This window comes from Convolutriloba macropyga, chromosome 13 (genome assembly GCF_964194025.1).
Source record: "Convolutriloba macropyga chromosome 13, txConMacr16.3, whole genome shotgun sequence".
NCBI lineage: Eukaryota > Metazoa > Xenacoelomorpha > Acoela > Convolutidae > Convolutriloba > Convolutriloba macropyga.
Genome location: NC_134480.1, coordinates 33,621,196 through 33,638,589, shown reverse-complemented (window position 1 = coordinate 33,638,589; position 17,394 = coordinate 33,621,196). Strand labels below are relative to the sequence as shown.

The 17,394-nt window shown below is 34.8% G+C and overlaps 1 protein-coding gene across 1 annotated transcript in view; it reads right to left on the bottom strand.

Annotated features, from left to right (window-relative positions):
* Positions 1–212: 212 nt before the first annotated feature.
* Positions 213–17,394, bottom strand: part of LOC142351796 (angio-associated migratory cell protein-like) — a 217,581-nt gene continuing 200,399 nt past the window's right edge. Inside the window, exons 2-6 of the mRNA XM_075403976.1 lie at positions 13,051–13,286; positions 9,407–9,609; positions 5,359–5,546; positions 1,294–1,512; positions 213–634 (exon numbers count right to left, since the gene is read on the bottom strand). Of these exons, the coding sequence (XP_075260091.1) occupies positions 258–634; positions 1,294–1,512; positions 5,359–5,546; positions 9,407–9,609; positions 13,051–13,275 (1,212 nt within the window). The 5' untranslated portion in view covers positions 13,276–13,286 and the 3' untranslated portion in view covers positions 213–257. The remainder of the gene's footprint in view (positions 635–1,293; positions 1,513–5,358; positions 5,547–9,406; positions 9,610–13,050; positions 13,287–17,394) is intronic.

Below are 17,394 nucleotides of genomic sequence, written 5' to 3'. Positions count from 1 at the left end.
GGAATGGACTATGAATACCTATTAGAAAACACGATCAAAATCTCGGATAAATACAAGATCCATATGTCAAATTGCCGTACATTCAGGGAAAACCATGAAAAAATGAACTTTTAAAGCAACGTTTCCTCAACATGTTTCATTCGAATTCGGCAAGATAATCTTCAAAAGTAATTGAAGCCTCATTAGGTGTTTATCATACAAAAAAGCTCGCAAAATGATCAAATGTATATTTCAATTCTTAAATTATTACTACTTTATCAGCTCAAGGAAAACACTTTAACAGTGCAATCTTCACCACACGTCACAAAAAAGGAGTCATCAAAAGCCAACTGAATATCATAAATAGGGCCGCGGTGACCTCTAAAAGTCCTCATAACGTTTCCAGTCAGAGCATCAAAACAGGAGACGATTCCTGCGGTAGTGGCTGCCAAACACATCGGTTCTTGACTCTTTCTAGGAAACAACATTTTCGTAATGGCACCTTCGGTTAAAGCTGTATTTCGAATACCATTGGCAACAATATCCCATGTTTCGATTCGCCCGTTGTTTCGACCGATGCAGAGGAGATTTGGGTTTGACGGACAAAGGCAAAATGTTTCAACTTCTGATGATTCTGATTCGCTCATGCCATTTTCTAAACATTACAAAACAGTGCGGTTGTCTTAGTTATTAATTATACAATCTAATCATCAGCTGCATAACATAAAACTGGAGTTATTACCAATATGCCGAAACTTGAAAAGTCAATTGCCTTTCAAAACCGGAAAAATTTCCAAACTGAATTTCAGTAGCCCATTTTTCTGGAGCCATTCCTAACAACTTTGCATAACTTATGCCTTTTCGTTTATGATGAGTTGTTTTTATTACAGTATTATAATTTTTTTTATTAAAGAAAGGTTTCATTATGATTTTTCTGGCACCATTCCTAACAACTTTTGCATAACTTATGCCTTTTCGTTTATTATGAGTTGTTTTTATTACAGTATTATTGATTTTTTATTAAAGAAAGGTTTCAACTGTGACACATTTTTCAATTATATTCTCAGAACTTACGCAAAAATTGCTACTCTATTTTGAAGGAAAACAAACATTCTCAAATCTCGAGCCTTTCAGATATCGTCCAATTTTAATAATAAATTGTATACCTTTTGTATACATAAACAAAATAACTCAATATACAGCTTACGCCTTTAATTATTAGGGTAAAAAATTAGGGCTGTCAAAATTTCCTTTCTTCTATCACATGCTGAATGAATATAGCAAAAATAGAAACAATTTGGTAATTTGTCGTACCTGTATTTGAGTGTCCAAACTTTGAGAGCACTTTTCCAGTTTTTTCACTGACTAAACAAACAGATTCCGTAGTGCAGGCCAAGTACTGGTCCCCCTTGTACAGGTCAATTTTGGAGACAGGCATCTCTATCGTATGAGATAATTTGGATGTTGAAATAACCGAGCATGATTTGAGGTTCCAGCACTTAACTGAACTGTTGCCATAGCCCACTATCATATCTAAATAGAACCAATAAAAAAGTAATTATTTCTATATATTTCAAAATTAACGAACTTTTTGGAACTTCCACCAACAACGTGCTTTCATTTAAAAATTTTGAAAAAATCAGCCGACACAGGTGGGGCAAATTGCACTGGAACGTCAGGCTGGTCGGAGCAACTTAATTCAGAGGGGGCTGTAGCTTAGATAAATTTTCAAGGAAGCAAAATTTCCGAACAGCAAGGGGATCGAGTCCGCGCCCTCAGGCATGATAGACAAAGTTTTCGCTCCTCAGTTTTAAGGCCCTTCTATAATCGTATCATACAATCGTTTTGTTTTAGCAACACAATTAATTTCTGACATATCTACCGACTTTTTCTTCCTGAATGTTACCGTTTGCTCGATTTTGCAATAGAGAACAGTGTTTCAAAGAAACGTAGAAAACGGAGTGCATTTCCGTTTTATTATTCATCTACAACAATGCTTTGTTTGCATAAACCATCAAAAGCACGAAAGCAAATTGAATCGAAATAGAAAAGCACGTTTTATTGGCAAAACATGCAACTTTTCAATAAACGAGACTTTTGCTCTCCTAGGGAAACAACGGCCGAAATTGCGAACCAACTAAAAACTCTCAGAAACGAGTCAGTTTAATATCTAGAAAACGCAAATCTTTTTAATACCTTTTTTAGCTTAGTTTATCAATCAGGTTCTGAATTGGATTTGAACTCGTTTTTTTCCACGACGTAGTTTGCCTATATGAAGTCAGGTTTTTCCGTTAAAAAGATTCATTCACAACTTCTGAAAATTCCTGATTGTTCAACGGCTGCCTGTGATGGTGTTCGTGCGACCATTTATAACAGCAGCGGATATTTTGGCTCATGTTGTCTACCTTATGTTTAATCAAGTTACAGACTTTATGATTAGTCCTATCCACAAGAAGGGTTCTCGAGTACACGTCGAAAACTACAGGCCAAATTTAATCTTACCTCGAATATCCCTTATTTTCAAAAGGATTTCTTTTGCATCGATTCAAAATTGGAACATAGCTTCCGTCCAGAATGGTTTCCTGGTTTCCATTCAAGCAATCAATAGTTTGTCTGCACAATTTACAATAAATTTCGACGAAAATGTCGAGCAATTTTACTTTACTTAGATTTTGCAAAAAGCGTTTGATTCGGTTAACTATTTTAATCCTCTTAAATTGTTGAGATTTCACTTCGGTAAGACTCTTATAGATGCCAGAGAGTCAACATCGATGAATTTCAATCTTACCAGCTACCTGCTACTAGTGAAGTTCCGCAAGATAGTGTTTTAGGTCCGCTTTCTTTTCTAATTTACATCGACGAGATGATTCCAGTTCCTGTGTCCAGTCAAGTTTATTGTTTCGCTGATGAAACCAAGTTATTAGGATGTGGCAATGCTGTTTTTGGAAAAGTACAGAAAGACCTGAGCGAGCTAAGGTTGCGGTCTCAGTGTAATAGACTTTCCTTCAGTTCAAGCAAACATTACCTGCATAACACCTTCGACTTCTTTTCCTGCATCTATTGGTGTTGATGATATTGAGCGAGTACCTTACGTGACTGATCTGGTAATTGTAATATCAAGTTCACTGAAATGGAAGCACCACATTAATACAAATCTGTTGCAGGCAAGACGTCCCTTTGTTTACCTAAAGCATAGCGTAACCTACAAATCCCATCTGTTGTCAAATATAATTTATTCAAGGCTTGTGTTCTTTCGCTACTTATATACGGTTATCCTGCTTGGCATCCAGAAAAGACTGAGTTGCGTAAATTGGAACCCTTAAATTATCACGGACTATAATTTTGCTATGGTGATGCCGATTATTTTCGACTTCTCAGGGTTTCAAAATCTTAGCCAATATGTTATCATCTTATTGAACGACACCTGAGATTTTTCCCTCCATTGTGAACAACAGGAATTGGCTAAACCTTAACGACTTTTATATAACAAACATGAAGGATGTCTGTTTGAGCGCTGGGGATCAAGAAATGTTGTTAGTCTCGCGCTGTATGAAGAAATCGTTTTTCTTCAGGAGCGAAAGAGTAGTGAACGACGCAGCAGATGTCCTAAGGCTAAATTTTTCCTAGTTTTTTATCGCAATCAGTTTCAGTGTGACATACGAAAAGAATTACAACACTGAGAGATCAAAAATTTGATGACAGTAATTCATGCTCTTGGAACATCCGCTGTAGATGCAGCATCTGTATAGCATAAATTTCAGTTTTATTCGTTTGTTTAGTTTGTTCCATGATATTCATTGTAAACAACTTATTTTGTCATTTTTTACCCCTTAAAAAGCAATCCAAGTCTTTTACTACTGCTACTGAAAAAAGAGCAATTTAGTTCACGCAAAAAGCAAGAGGTCAAACGTAAAAAAGCCACTCAAGAAGTCAAATCGAAAACTTTTTCTAGAAAAGAACCCCAAAAAATCAAGCAATTAAACAAACTAAACATTTAAAAAAGATAATGATGTTTTCAAAATAAGCATCTTTATTTCAAAGCTGAAAACATGCATCATTATTTCAACACTCAAGTACTCATTTCGCCTTCTATATTCCCACCTGATGGGTCCCTTGTTAATGCCTAATAGTTCCCTGAAAATGTCTGAAATTTACCTCTTAAATAATAGTTTTTAACGTCATATCTGATTCATGCATGCGTTCAGGTCCTTGCTTCATAATTTGTTCAAGCTTAACCAAAACAACCAAATGTCGACATAAAAACAGTACACCTTATATGTACCTAAAATTCCAAAAAAAATAATTTGTAAATGAGCCAACGAACCTACGAGTTAAAACTGAGCTAACGAGTTAAAATCAGCAAAATTGTGAAAATTGTTAGACAACATAAAGTAATTGTGAAGTAATTTTTCTGGTAAAGCAAGACAATATTCGGTTATATATTTACTGAATCAAAATGAAGACATCTGCAAACCGGATAGGGGCCCCGGTGTTGGTGGTAACAAGGCGGGCGACTGAGCTTGGATCAAAGTTTTAACATTAAGGCCTGCCCTTCAAAACCATAAAATTGACTCCTCAAAACAGTATCGCTGAATCGCATAATCAGAAACTAGACTAGAAAGGCGTATGGCTCTAAGAGAACTGATTAGTCGCTCAATGCACTCCGGGCTTTACTTGTTATTCCTGTTTTTGAGCACGAAGAGTCAGACAAAATATTGGTCAGGCGAAAAATTGCATTAAAAAGACGACAGGACTAACATAATTGCCACAAATGAAACATAAATCGACTAAAGTCGAATGAATGGCTCTCGAACGCCAGGCTGTAGGCAATTAAATTAAGTGGTGTAGTTTAGAATTTTTTTTGGGCGCAAAACTGGTCAAAAACTCACCGCTAACAATCACTTTATATTAGCAAAAATATCGTTTCATAATGAGAGCAATTGAATTCACTCAAAATGAAGTGAAGATTGAAAAAATCACTTGAGAAGTCACCAAAAGTTTTAGAACAAAAGCGCTGCAAAAATGATCAAGCAAAAAGATTACATAAAAAAGGCCAACAGTTTACAATAAATGCTTCAAACTTCGTTCGAAAGCAATGAAACAAATGTTCTCCAAATTTTATTGATTTAAGCTCCTGGAAGGTATTGGACCTAAAATAATTTCGTTAAATTATCCGAAATTTTTTCTATCGGAGAAAAACTTGTAAATGTAAAGGAATTTCAAATATCACTTCCTATTAAGGACCAAAAGAAGAAAGATCATCTAAAGCCCTGTTAATCTGGGCATCTGATCGATGTGTACTCGTTTAAATTTTTTTTATCAACCATGATTGCAAATTACTAAGATTCTCTGAAAATAAAAGATGTTAGTTTTACTAACCAAGACCACTTTCAGTGAGTTTGATAGTGGACACAGCATCGCCTAGTCCACCTGAGTAGCACTTGAGCTCATCTGTGCCAACTTTGAGCATGTACACATCCCCACTCTCTAGTCCAGCGAAGAGTACTTTGGCTACTGGATGCCACAGGATCAACTCCAAGTCTACTCCACACTCATAGCTCCACAATCTAATACCACAATATCTGCATCTTTTCCGTTTGTGCCCCCCCCCCCCCCCCCCAGATTAGTGGGTGCATATTATTTTCACCCCCCCCCCCCGACGCGTGCCATATATTTTATCTAATGATCTAACATGTATTAACACGTGCTCTGTAATTGGAGGGAGCATAACGTAGTGGGGGGGGGGCAAAAACGAAAAAGATCCCAGTACCTTTCTAAATACTGTTCTCATGACAGGAAAGAAGACAACACATTATTTCAATAGTCATTGCAGGCAGGCTATTAGAGAGCAGAAAACACTAAATAATTGTATAGGGATAGATCACGCTTAATATACAATAAAGATAACTCGAAACTGATTGATAAATCAGAAAAACTTAAGTTTTCTTTCAAATTCAATAATTTCTTGCTACTCGCCAAATTTGGTTTTGTGGTCGAGGACAGAAATTGCTATTAAATTCAGTGAACCAAGACACAATGATCTGCGAAATGACAGCACAAACCAAAATAGCTGCCGACCTTACAAGATATAAGATAAACATAGCTGGCAGATTGCCAGAAAATAGCCGCAATAGATTCGTAGATCGGCAGGTCTAAAAAAAACAGTAAAGACAGACCAAAAAAATTCGTCTTTTCATTGAAGGCTGATATGTTATATTTTGATTAAAAATCTGTATAAGTTTTTGCTGTCTCTAATAGCTGCTCTCAAATAACCTTCATTTAGAGTGACACACGCCCATTTGACCTTATCTCTTTGAATTAAAGTAAAAAAAGTCAATTTCAAAGTGAGGAAGTCATTTTTGAGAGTGAGGTAAGTCAAGTGTGACCAAAAACTTAATCACGCGCATGAACAAAAAAACTCGCTCCACTAAGAGCGAAAAATGACGTCACACATGCAATTCAGTTGAAATTGCATGAACGAATGAACAAAAAGTGGCTGTGACGTCATATGGTCGTAACAAAAATCATGACGACGAAATAAAAAAACATAGCAGGACAAGTCCTGACGTACAATTCAAAGAATTTTCATTGACTAAACAGAAAAACTAGACCTAGAATTGACTATGAGTGAATTCAGAAAAACATTTTAAGAAAATCAGAACAAAAAATAAGAAAAAAAAACAGAAAATCAATATCAAAATGCCGCATGTGAACAAAAAAACCCCTAGCGAGAAATGAAAATTTAATTCAAACAAAAAACTAGGCCTAGAATGAGCTGTGAATGGATTGGGAAAACCAGTTAGAAATAAATCCGATCCAAAAAATCGAAAAAACAGTAAAAATCAGAGTGAAATTGCCGCATGTGAACAAAAAACTGCTACCGAGAAACCGAATTTTTGTTCAAACACCGTTTTCTCACTCTACTTTCAAATTAGAGCGCAAAAAATTTACGCCGCAAAAGCACTCGCTTTTTCGCTCCATTTCCTGTTTCGGCGTGACCAAAATCACTACTCCAATTTGACTTCAAAAATCATGAAAATGTGTGAACAGATCTTAAAAAAAAACATAGCAGGACAAGTCCTGACGTACAATTCAAAGAATTTTCGTTGACTAAACAGAAAAACTAGACCTAAAATGAGCTGTGAATGGATTGGGAAAACCATTGAAAAAAAATCCGATTCAAAAAATCGAAAAAACAGTAAAAATCAGACTGAAATTGCCGCATGTGAACAAAAAACCACTACCGAGAAACCTAATTTTTGTTCAAACACCATTTTCGCACTCTACTTTAAAATTAGAGCGAAAAAAATCACGCCGCAAAACATCTCGCTTTTTCGCTCCATTTCCTGTTTCGGCGTGACCAAAATCACTACTCCAATTTGACTTCAAAAATCATGAAAATGTGCGAACAGATCTTAAAAAAAAACATAGCCGGAAGAATTCCGGAAGCAACTCGAAGCACCGAAACTTCACAAAAAACTGAAGCCATTACCTTTTGTCTTACACCATTAACTCATTACATCCGTGGGTCTGATCTAAAAATCGGTGAAATTTAAACCACTGTCACCAAGAGAAAGAAAATGCAGCAAAATTTCATTATTGAAAACATTTGGTAACGTTAAAAAAGTCTGAAATTTTTAGAATGGTCAAAAAACTGATAGCCTGACAAAGCTGAAGGGGGTATCAGTTGCCCTCAGATAATTAATGATTCTAATCTCAAAAAGATCGCGAAAGCAAACGGCAGATAAAAACTTTTCAAAAAAGACAGAAAAGTCAAAATTATTCAAAAAAGAGTGCTCAAACTTAAGAATCAGAGAACTACTACAATTAGATTTCTAATCACGGCAATTAAGACAAAAATAATACATGATTCTTCCTTAATGTATAAGTGCTAGACAACATGATTTCATACTAATTCAAAAATTAAATTAATCATAGAAAAACAAAAGCAACAGAATAATATTCAAAGGCAAACAATCGTCTAAAAACAATACCAAGCCCGGAAGAAAATTGCAATGAATAGTAATAAGTCGAAATATTGGAAAAGATTTTCTGGCAAACTCCCAGTACCGCCTTATTTTGAATTAAATCAATTGCAAACCGAAGAAACCAAGATCTAAGAAAAAGCTGAATTCATTCAATTTTTTAACAACTGAAAAAATCAATATAACGAATACAAAAGTAGGTGCCAGGACAAAACTAGAATAATACAAACGAGAATGTGAAGAATATGGACAATGTTAGGAACACCGTAACAAAAAGTCCAATTCTTGATTTTTGAAAGTTAAAAATCAAATTTAAAAAAATCAAGAAAAACGAGTACATTTTATTGATCAGCATTCGAGACATAGAAACGACAACGAGTCATTCGAGATAAAAATCCAACTTGCTGAACAGAATAAAACAAGAAAAAGCGGAATTCAGACATACGAAACAATGAAACATTTTGCAAAAAAAGTGGTCAAAAAATATTTAAGACTGCATTTATGAAAAAAACTTATCTGTTTTTTCAAAAACTTAACACCAAAAAACGATTGAATTTTTATTGAAACGAAATTAAAGTCCCTCATGTTCCCCAAAACACTATTTCTAGTAATTAAAAGCAACATACAAACAAAAAAACTGAAAAAAATTTGCAAAAAACTACGAAAATCGGAATAGCAAATGTACAATTTTATGAAACAAAATTACATCGAGGTAGAAAGAGGCATTGAGTATATGAATTATCAAAGGGAAGTTGCCATATTAACTGACTTTTGACAAAAAACAGCTAAAAGATCCAAAAATGAAGAGATTAATAGAAAAAAAAGCCAAAAATTAACTAAAAAATCAAGAAATATGTGCCAATTTCGCATTTGAAACGCAATTTCAGTCTATGCAAAATACTGTGCTATCAATTTCCGGGGTTTACATTTCAACATAGCATCGATTAAAAATTATTTCTACAAAAAACTAAATTACAAGCAAAAAACTAGGCCACTTAGACGAAAAAACGGCTAAAAACGGTTATCTATATGTGCCATTCAGTCAAAAACTACTTTTCAATGTCAAAAAGTCATTCACTAAACGCAGCGCATGATCAAAGAACTTCTCTCGCTCAGAAAAAATTAGTTCACACTGCAATTTTACTCGCTTTCGCTTTCAGGTCAAAACATCGTCTGAACGAATAGTACTTCCGGTAAAAAAAAAACCTTAAGAAAACCAATACTCCTCTTCGAGTCGTAAAAAAAAGACAGCGCCCCAATACAATTCAAATTCTTTGAATTGTAAAAAAACCAAGAGAAGGCCAATAATAGCCCCAGCTATCGCTGTGCGGCTATTAATAAACAAATAAAATTATTTTCAGTAAATTGCCATTTCTTTTAAATTGTCAGTTAATTACCTCAACATTTATCTAATTTTCAGAAGCATTTTCGACAAAACTCACCTGTCGTTTGACTCAGTTGAGAAGACCTGTATATTTCCCAGCATATCTGCAGTTGCCAAATAGGGGTCAATAGAGTGGAATGCGACCGAGGTCACAGTGTCCTTGTGACCTTTAATCACTGCCAAGTGAGTGTCGCTTTTAGAGTCCCATACGTACGACTTCTCATCCTTTGAACCAGTCACTACTACGCCAGTGTCTTTAAACTGAAATAACACATTTCAAACTTTTCCAGAACAAAATTAGCACAAGCTCTGTTCTCGTCGTGTTCAAGCTAAATGCTTGCTATGGTTGAGTTAGATAGTGCATTCTGAAATTTAATTTTTGATTTCGCCGATTGATGGATTGTTTAATGTAAAAATGACAGTATCACCTGCATACTGCCTTAGCTCTATTTGAGAGCAAATAAGTTCGTTTAAACCAAAAAAGTAAAAACCAGAAATACAAAAAAACTAACAACCAAAAATCCAGATTTAACAGAAATACATAATTAAGCTAACAAGCTGTCAGCAAAAACTTGCCATAGCTTTGCATACATGCACTCTGAAAATGATAACAACATAGCTGGCAGATTGCCAGAAAATAGCCGCAATAGCTTTGTAGATCTGCAGTCTCAAAAAAAACAGTAAAAAAGACAGACCAAAAAAAAAATCGCCTTTTCATTGAAGGCTGAGAATGTTATATTTTGATTAAGAATCTGTATAAGTTATTGCTGCCTCTATTAGCTGCTCTCAAATAACCTTCATTTAGAGTGACACACATTCACTTGACCTTATCTCTTTGAATTAAAGTAAATAAAAGTCAATTTCAAAGGGAGGAAGTCCTTTTTGAGAGTGAGGTAGGTCAAATGTGACCTAAAATTTAATAACGCGAATGAACAAAAAACTCGCTCCACTAAAAGCAAAAAATGACGTCACGCACGCAATTCAGTTGAAATTGCATGAAAGAATGAACAAAAAGCAGATTTGAAGTGGTTGTGACGTCATATGGTCGTAACAAAAATCGCGACGACGAAATAAAAAAACATAGCCGGTAGAATACCGGAAACGACTCGAATCGTCGTGCAAAATAATCTCTAATCTAACTTGGACAAAATCAGCATATCGAAAAAAAAACACTAGAAATAACAAAAATAGTAGACCAATATAACAAAAAGCGTTAAGCGTTAAAATTATTTCAGTTCAGTGGTGTGGGTAGGTGCTGGGTGGGGGTGGGGGGGGGGGGGGTTTGGTAGGTGGGGCAGGTAGTTGGTGGTGGGGGTGTAGGTACGTTGGGGTTGGGGGGTAGGTATGTTGGGGGCGGGGGGTAGGTACGTGTGGGAGGGGGTAGTTTTTTTTTGGGGGGGGGGGGATAAATGGGATCAAAATTTCTCAAATTGACCTCTTCACCTTGAATAACAGACTGTTACAAATTGCTATACATTACAAACAAAGCTATTGTTGAAGTCCAATGTTCGAAAACAGAAGTCAACAATCAAAAACCGAGGTAAAATCTCGAATAGAAAGAAGTCAAAATTCAAGTCATGAACAAACCTGCTCTCTGCTGAATGAAAAAAAAACCTGTAGAATATCAATACTCCTCTTCGAGTCGTAAAAAGCAAGAGAAGGCCAATAATAGCCCCAGCTATCGCTGTGCGGCTTTTAATAAAAGACCTAAGAAGAGATTAGAGTGAAATACAATCAGTTGACGTCATCTCTTTCAATTAAGACATTAAGACAGAGGAAGCCATATATGACCAAAAACTGAGAGAAAAACGACGCCAACGGCGTAACCTCATATGCTCATATCAAAAATCTCGACAGCAAAAAAGAAAAACCTAGGTCCAAGTCCTGAATTAAAATCTAAAGAAATAAATGTTGAAAGTGATTTCTTTGAACTGACCAACAATACAGACCAATACAACCGAACAGAAAAAAAATATCCTAAAAAATTATCAAAAAAATAAGTTTAATTGCGGATAGTTTCGGTGCTACTGCATGTTTATCAGAAGAGAATAAGAATGTATGACTTCGCAGCTGACTGAATTTGAAAGTGAAAAAAACAACAAAAATTCAACAAAATTAGCAGAGAGTTCTAAGCATTCTAATATCTCTTGTTGTTAAAGTTGAAAAGTAGAATTGAGAAGCAGAATTGTGCTTAAAAAATCTATGTAAAAACCCAGTTCGACAGGCTTAGTGTCCCTTTTCCTCAAAAAGTAGAAACGCGAAACATTGCAAAATTATTTAATTTTATAAATTTTTCCAATATTGTCTTGACAGCCCAGTATCTTTCTGTCAAACGCTAAAACACGACCAGCATGAAGGCTTGTGGAATCCGTACTGGACATAAAGAGGAAAAACAAAGGCAAAAAACCCAAATTAAAATTGAATAAAATGAGCAAAGCTTGCAAAAAAGTTGCTGAGTTCTAGAGTTTCTTACGCCCAGAACCATTTTCGCAATCGTAAATCTCCGCAAAATCTAATTAAAAACTTTAGAGAAGTTCGCTTGTCCCACGGACATTAGAAAACTAAATGAATGGCGAATGGCAAAAAAATTAACTTAAAAAAATTGCAAAATTATTTCACAATTTTTGTGTTTAAGTTCATATTACTAACAATATACATATCTCAGAAAAAGACATTAACAACAACACTTGCTTGGAAAAATCTCTGTAAACCGTGATCAACGTAATTATTAGCCATTCGTCAAAACAATTGACGAATACATTAAACATAAACCGACTAATGTAGGTAGCATTGCTCTCGAACGACAGGCTAGGCAATTTATTTCTGGGACTGTAGTCTAGATATATTCTTTATGAGTGCAAAAATAGTTCACCACGCAGTGATTCGAACCATGGATCTCCCGATCCCTAAACAGAAGCTCTGAAGTCTGATCTATCAGGCCACTCTTGTTGGTAAGCTGCAACCGATTTTTTATTAGCAACAAGCTTTACTTCAGAGTGATAATAGAGATCAGTCAAAAATGGAGAACGAAAGCGGAAAAAGTCCGTTGAGAATTCAAAGAAGGTTTTAGAAGAAAAAGGCAAAAACGGCCGTGCAAAAATTTTGCATAAAAACGTTTACAATAATTGCTACGAACATCGTTCGAGAGCAATTAAAAATTTATCTTTTTACCATAATTTAGGCCTTCATCAACTTCAGCACAATAACTACTTGAAACAATACTAAAGGGCCTGGAACTTAATGTCTACTGGGCGGTATTTATTTATCCCATTTTGTAAACTGAAGGTCATCGGAAAAATGTGTACACACATCTTTCTAAAAAATGTATTGCGCACCAATACAGTCCAAGTTCTTTGCATTGTAAACATACCAAGAGGGGCCAATAATAGCTCTCTAAGGCAGCTAACAAACTATATCATATCTTCTTAGTCAAAACTGATTTACTGTATGCAGCTCCTATCAAACGTTATCACCTTTACTTGATCTCATTATTTCAAAATTCTGATGCAATAGATGTTACTTAGAGCATCAGCACGTTGTCTGCTTAAGCTAAGGTCAGGAACTTGGTGTTTTTGCACCAAATATTGTTTTTACGAAATACTAGCTAGCAACTGTAAATTTCATATACCGTCAAGAAATTGCAGATAACCCTGTATACGCAATAATTTAAGAGTTCCAAAAATGTTCTCTGTCCAACCTTACCAAGTCCAGAACGTAGACAGGCTCTTTGTGCTTCGTGAACACATTCAAGTAGTCTTCCATATCTAAATCCTCCTCCAGATCCGTCTCCCAATCTGCCTCTGAGTCTCCTTCAGCGCCCAATCCTCCAGCTAGCATGCTTCCACCAGATGCCATTTTATCTTCATTGTCAACATCATGCACTTCGTATCGTTCGTCATCTTCCACTCCTCCTTCACCTTCGTCCATTCTACCAACCTGAAAACGAAGAGAAAAACATTGACGGAAGAATTCCGCAAAAAGGAATTGCGAAGTCGTCTTGCACCAAAAACCAATACTTAGATTACTTACTGAGGCATAGGATATTAGGCGAAAAATTGATCAAGGAAAAGCTGTTTTGTCGAATATATTCAACTTAACTACTGTGGCAGAACTACTACTAGGCGAATTCGCAGTAAGAGCTTTCAAAATTCAAAGTTGGAAAAATCAGTTACAAGAACAAGCAGTTACGAAAATGATGGAAAAAAGTAGCATTTCCATAGCAATCCAAAATCCCATAAAAGAAGCCAACAACCCTTTGTCACTGTTCAAGAAAACCTATTGCTCATAGATTTCAAATTTGTTGATAGATTTTAATTTAAGTCAGAGCAAAAATTTTTGATTTATAACAGATAACTATACGCTCAATTATTCATACAGATAGCCACGAAAAAAGGCATCTTTTGCATGAAACTATAGCTTCCCTCAATTGGAAGTTTCTGTTAACCATTTTCTCAATTGGAAGTTTCTGTAAACCATTTTCCGAGAATTTTACCAGAAAAACAGCTTACGTCATATTTCTCTAGGGAAATTTGGAAGATTGAATATCATTTTTGATTAAAAAAAATTCTTCTTTGTACTGTTCTGGCTTTGAAATGAACCAAACCCAAGTAAAGTCGGACGAAATGCTCAAGAACGACAGGAAGGGGATATATGTTCAGTAATATGAAGGGATATGGACTCAAAAAATGTTTTTTGATGACAGAACGCTGCTAATATTTGAAGTAAAAGATGAACCACTTCGCTCGCACCTTTGATGTGACTTTTAGTAGTTAACTAATTATTAAAAGACTGAATGAGAGAACAATTAAGATCACAAAATGCAAGAAGTCAGGCGTGAAAAACTACCTAAAATAGTCAAAAAGCTAAGGAGAACGACGGTACATTCTAGAGCATCAACGATCGAATTCTGCATGAGATAAATCACAAACATGATCGCAATAAATGCTTCAAATTTCGTTCAGGAGCAATTAATAAAACTCACTCATAACTCTCCAAAATCAATTTTCCTTCTTCACCGCTTACGAACAGCATATTTATGTATAAATCAAATTCACCTCAAGTCCTTAAATAGTTTTCACAATGAAGATTTTTGCAAGAAACCCTTTCAATCCAAGTGAAGAGATGGAAATTAAAAAAATCAGCCCTTGAATTTGTTAATGGAACTACTCTAGAGATTAACTACCCTGGAGAAGGAAGTTCTAACTGAATTCAATACGTTATAGAGTTGCTAAAATGTATGATATGAAAAAAATTAGAATCGTTTTAAATTTGACAACTGCAACAAAGCTCATGCAAAAATCTTTTGCAAGAAAAAAAATTAATGTAGGCGCCAACAATGAGCCAACTAATCCCTTGTTGCAAAAAACTGATCCTCAGAAAACAATAATGTTACTCAGCTTTATTACAAGAATTATCAAAAGTGTATTTGAAGTTTTTTACCAATTTTTTTTAATCTTATACAATTTAGCAACTCATTGAATAACGCATTGAATTCTGTTCAAACTTCTTTATCCATAGTATTTAAATTAACAAATTTAAGCACCGCTTGTGCTAAAAACACACTGCCGAAACAATCCCCGACATCGTGGCATCAACCTGCTGAATTATTAGATCAGGCAAGTAGAATCTGTTGAGTGCATAACTAGAATGACGGAATCCCAGTTCAAAGATTTTTGCTTTCAGAACAGAAAAACAATCTTGATCGTTTGAAAGCATCGAAATCGTGAATCAAATTTTTTTGTTAAATTTGTCCTTAAAAGTTTTTGGTGTTTTGCCCTCTGCGTAATAGGTTGTAAATACCTTCGTAGGGACCTGGTGTCATGATTATAATGGTTCTTTTTCATATTTTCAACAGTGCATCAGAATAAAAATTCTTCGACAATTGAGTTGAATCGATTTTTGATTTTATATTTGCCTAAATTTTAACAGGTCTCTATGACTTTATAATTGTCCAGGTTGTTTGCAAATTTTTTTGTTGTAATGGATTACTTCTCTCTGTCGTTATCTGTGGATGAGTGGAAACTGGCAGAACAAAGCAATCCTAGTATACAAAATGTCCCCTCAAGGTCTTAACAATACAAATCTCCATGCAACATGCATTCGAGAGGTATATTACCCACTATATAGTTTAAATCAACACGTACTATAGTTTTAATCCATTCTGAAGTTTGTTACAGAGCAAACAAAACTTCAAGGCTCCCAAACAAACCACAACGTAAATTTTTTAGCAGAACAATTCTAACAAAGCTGCCAGATTGCCAGAAAATAGCCAAAGACAGACCAAGAAAATTTGTCATTTCATTGAAGGCTGATATGTTATATTTTGAACAAAAATCTGTACAAGTTTTTGCTGCCTCTATTAGCTGATCTCAAATAACCTTCATTTAGAGTGACACACACCCATTTGACCTTATCTCTTTGAATTAAAGTAAATAAAAGTGAATTTAAAAGTGAGGAAGTCATTTTTGAGAGTGAGGTAAGTCAAGTGTGACCAAAAAATTATTCACGCGAATTAACAAAAAGCAGATTTGAAGTGGTTGTGACGTCATATGGTCGTAACAAAAATCGCGACGAAATTAAAAAACATAACCGGAAGAATTCCGGAAGCGACTCGAAGCGTCAGAACTTCACTAACAAAACCGTAATTGCAACGGAAGCAACTACCTTTTGTATTAAACCATTAACTCCCTACCTCCCCAGGTCTGCTCTAAAAATTGGTGAAACTTAAACCACTGTCAACAAGAGAAACAAAATGCAGCAAAATTTTATATTATTGAAAACGTTTGGTAACGTTAAAAAATCCAAAATAATTAAGGTGGTCAAAACCTTGATAGTCTGAAAAAGCTGACAAGGTTATCAGTAGCCCTCAAATAATTCATGATTCTAATCTGAAAAAGATCGCGAAAGCAAAGGGCAGATAATAATCTTAGAAACTAAGTCAAATCTTTTCAAAAAAGAAAACTCAAATTTAAGAATCAGAAAACACCTATAATTACACTTCTAATCACGGCGATAAAGACAAAAAACAACACACACCTGTTCCTTCTTGTACATAAGCTAAACATGATTTCATACTAAATAAAAAATAAAATTGATCATAGAAAAGACATAAGCAGCAGAATAATCAAAGGCAAAAAATCGTTTTAATTAATACCAAGGCCGGAAGAAAGCTGTAGTAATTAGTCGTAAGTAAAAATTTTGGAAAAAGCTTGCTATCAAACTCTCAGTACTGCCTTATCTTGAATGAAGTCAATTGCAAACCAAAGAAATGACGAAAATCTAAGAAAAAGCTGAAACCATTCATTTTTACAACTGAAAAAATCAATATACCGAAAAAATGTAGGTGCCAGGACAAAACTAAAAAGATACGAACTAGAATGTAAATATGGGCACAATGTAAGGAACACCGTAACAAAAAGACATTCTTGAATTTTGAAAGTTGAAAATCAATTTGAAAAATTCGAAGAAAAACGAATACATTTCATTGTTCAGCACTCAAAACATAGAAAAGATAACTAGTCATCCGATACAAAGATCTATCCTCCTGAAGAGAACAAAAAAATAGGAAAAAGCAGAATTCATAAATACGAAACATTGAAATATTTTGCAAAAAAAAATGGTCAAAGAACTTTTAAGTTAAGACTGCATTTATGAAAAAAGTTTTAACTGTTTTTTCAAAACTTAACGCCAAAAATGATTGAATTTTTATTGAAACAAAATTAAAGTCTCTCATGTTGCACAAAAAAACTATTTCTAGCAATTACAACCAAAATACAAACCAAAAACTGACGAAAATCGAAAAAAAACTACCAAAATCGGATTAGCATATGTACAATTTTATGAAACAAAATTACATCGAGGTAGAAAGAAGCGTTGAGTATTTGAATTATCAAAGAGCGGTTGCCATATTAACTGATTTTCGACAAAAAGACGGTTAAAAGATCCAAAAATGAAGAAATTTTTATAGAAAAAAGCCAAAAATTAACAAAAAAATCAAGAATTATGTGCCAATTTCCAACTTGAAACGCATTTTCAGGCTCTGCAAAA